The sequence below is a fragment of the Gekko japonicus genome, unplaced genomic scaffold, assembly GCF_001447785.1.
Source record: "Gekko japonicus isolate JY-2015 unplaced genomic scaffold, Gekko_japonicus_V1.1 scaffold27094, whole genome shotgun sequence".
Classification (NCBI taxonomy): domain Eukaryota; kingdom Metazoa; phylum Chordata; class Lepidosauria; order Squamata; family Gekkonidae; genus Gekko; species Gekko japonicus.
This window is the reverse complement of record NW_015218603.1, coordinates 1-1,313: the sequence shown is the minus strand read 5'-3', so window position 1 is coordinate 1,313 and position 1,313 is coordinate 1. Positions and strand designations below refer to the sequence as shown.

Below are 1,313 nucleotides of genomic sequence, written 5' to 3'. Positions count from 1 at the left end.
GGTCCCTGGTTATGTAGGGCCTGGTTTCTAATTCACGGGCTTCTCTGCTCTAACAGGCTCTGTACAATACAGTCTGAGAACATGGTGATGAAGTCGGAGCACGCACAGACTACCAGTCAGCTGACAGCCCAGAACGAAGCTCTTCGGAACAGTTTCCGAGACCAAGTCAGGCATCTTCAGGAAGAGCACAGGAAGACCGTGGAGACATTGCAGCAGCAGCTGTCCAAAGTAGAAGCCCAGCTCTTTCAACTTAAAAGTGAGCCAAGTTCAAAAAGTAAGCTTCTTTCATTAACAGTGGGCAGAAATAATGTTGAGCTGGAACCAGCTGGCAGATATTGTCAGCTCTTTCCCCTCAACAAACACACGCTTCTGAGACCTTCTCTTGTCTTAAAATGAATTGTCAGCTCTGTCACTGAAACAGGAGATCTCTTCCTCCATTATGTGCTGTTGGCAGGGCTTATCGTTATACGTTGAAGATGTGGCAGATTTTTATGGCATCAAGCTGTTGATTGTTTGGTTTTATTATTATATGTTTATCACCGGGGTATGTGGGAGGGCTGTAGTTTGTTTTTTTGCCTGTTGCACCAAAATGTTTTGGAACATCTTGTCTGTCTAGCCAGCTTTTGTGCGATTCCATTCCAGTAGCCACTTTATACTGTAGCAGAATTCCTGGTTTTGCAGGTCCTCCTCCTCCCAATATACCAACAAAGAACTTGCGAGAAAGAAGGAACACTGACCTTCCTCTTCTTGATGTGCACACTGTAGCTAGAGAGGAAGGGGAAGGAATGGAAACCACTGACACAGAGTCTGTATCTTCTGCCAGCACTTATGTACCATCCTTGGAACAGCTCCTTAATACGCCTGATACAAAACTTGGTAAGGAACACTTCTCCAAAGGCCATGTGATGGTGGTTTCCCTGTCTGCAGCGCTAGTAGTGCTTAATAGTCTTTGGAGGAGAGTTATTTTTTGTTGTCCAGAGCTCTCTGCTCTGCTTCCTTCATTTTGCTCCTTCAGAAAGCGTTCATGATGAAGCAGTCTCTTCCAGTATTCTTGATAGCCACTCTCACACAATCCATTACCAGAACTTTGAGCTGCTGTCTGAAAAGTTAGACTGGCTTAAGGTAATTGACATTCAGACATATCTTCTCTGCTGAAATTGGAGCAAATAGCTACTCAACTAATGATTAATTCTGTAAGCTTTATGCTCTGAGGGACTGGCTGATACTCTACGGAGTCATGGATTAGAGGGGATTAATTGTGTAGGTTTTATTTTTGTTTTTTTGCAATCCTGAGGTAAAATTGTTCTTTGCAA

The 1,313-nt window shown here is 43.7% G+C and overlaps 1 protein-coding gene across 1 annotated transcript; it reads left to right on the top strand.

Annotated features, from left to right (window-relative positions):
* Positions 1–74: 74 nt before the first annotated feature.
* LOC107125217 (GRIP and coiled-coil domain-containing protein 2-like) lies at positions 75–1,122 on the top strand (the record flags this gene model as incomplete). Its single annotated transcript, XM_015428663.1, has 3 exons — positions 75–274; positions 682–876; positions 1,016–1,122. Coding segments are annotated over exons 1-3 (495 nt in total), but the record flags the coding sequence as incomplete, so codon positions are not given.
* Between the last annotated feature and the right edge of the window lie 191 nt (positions 1,123–1,313).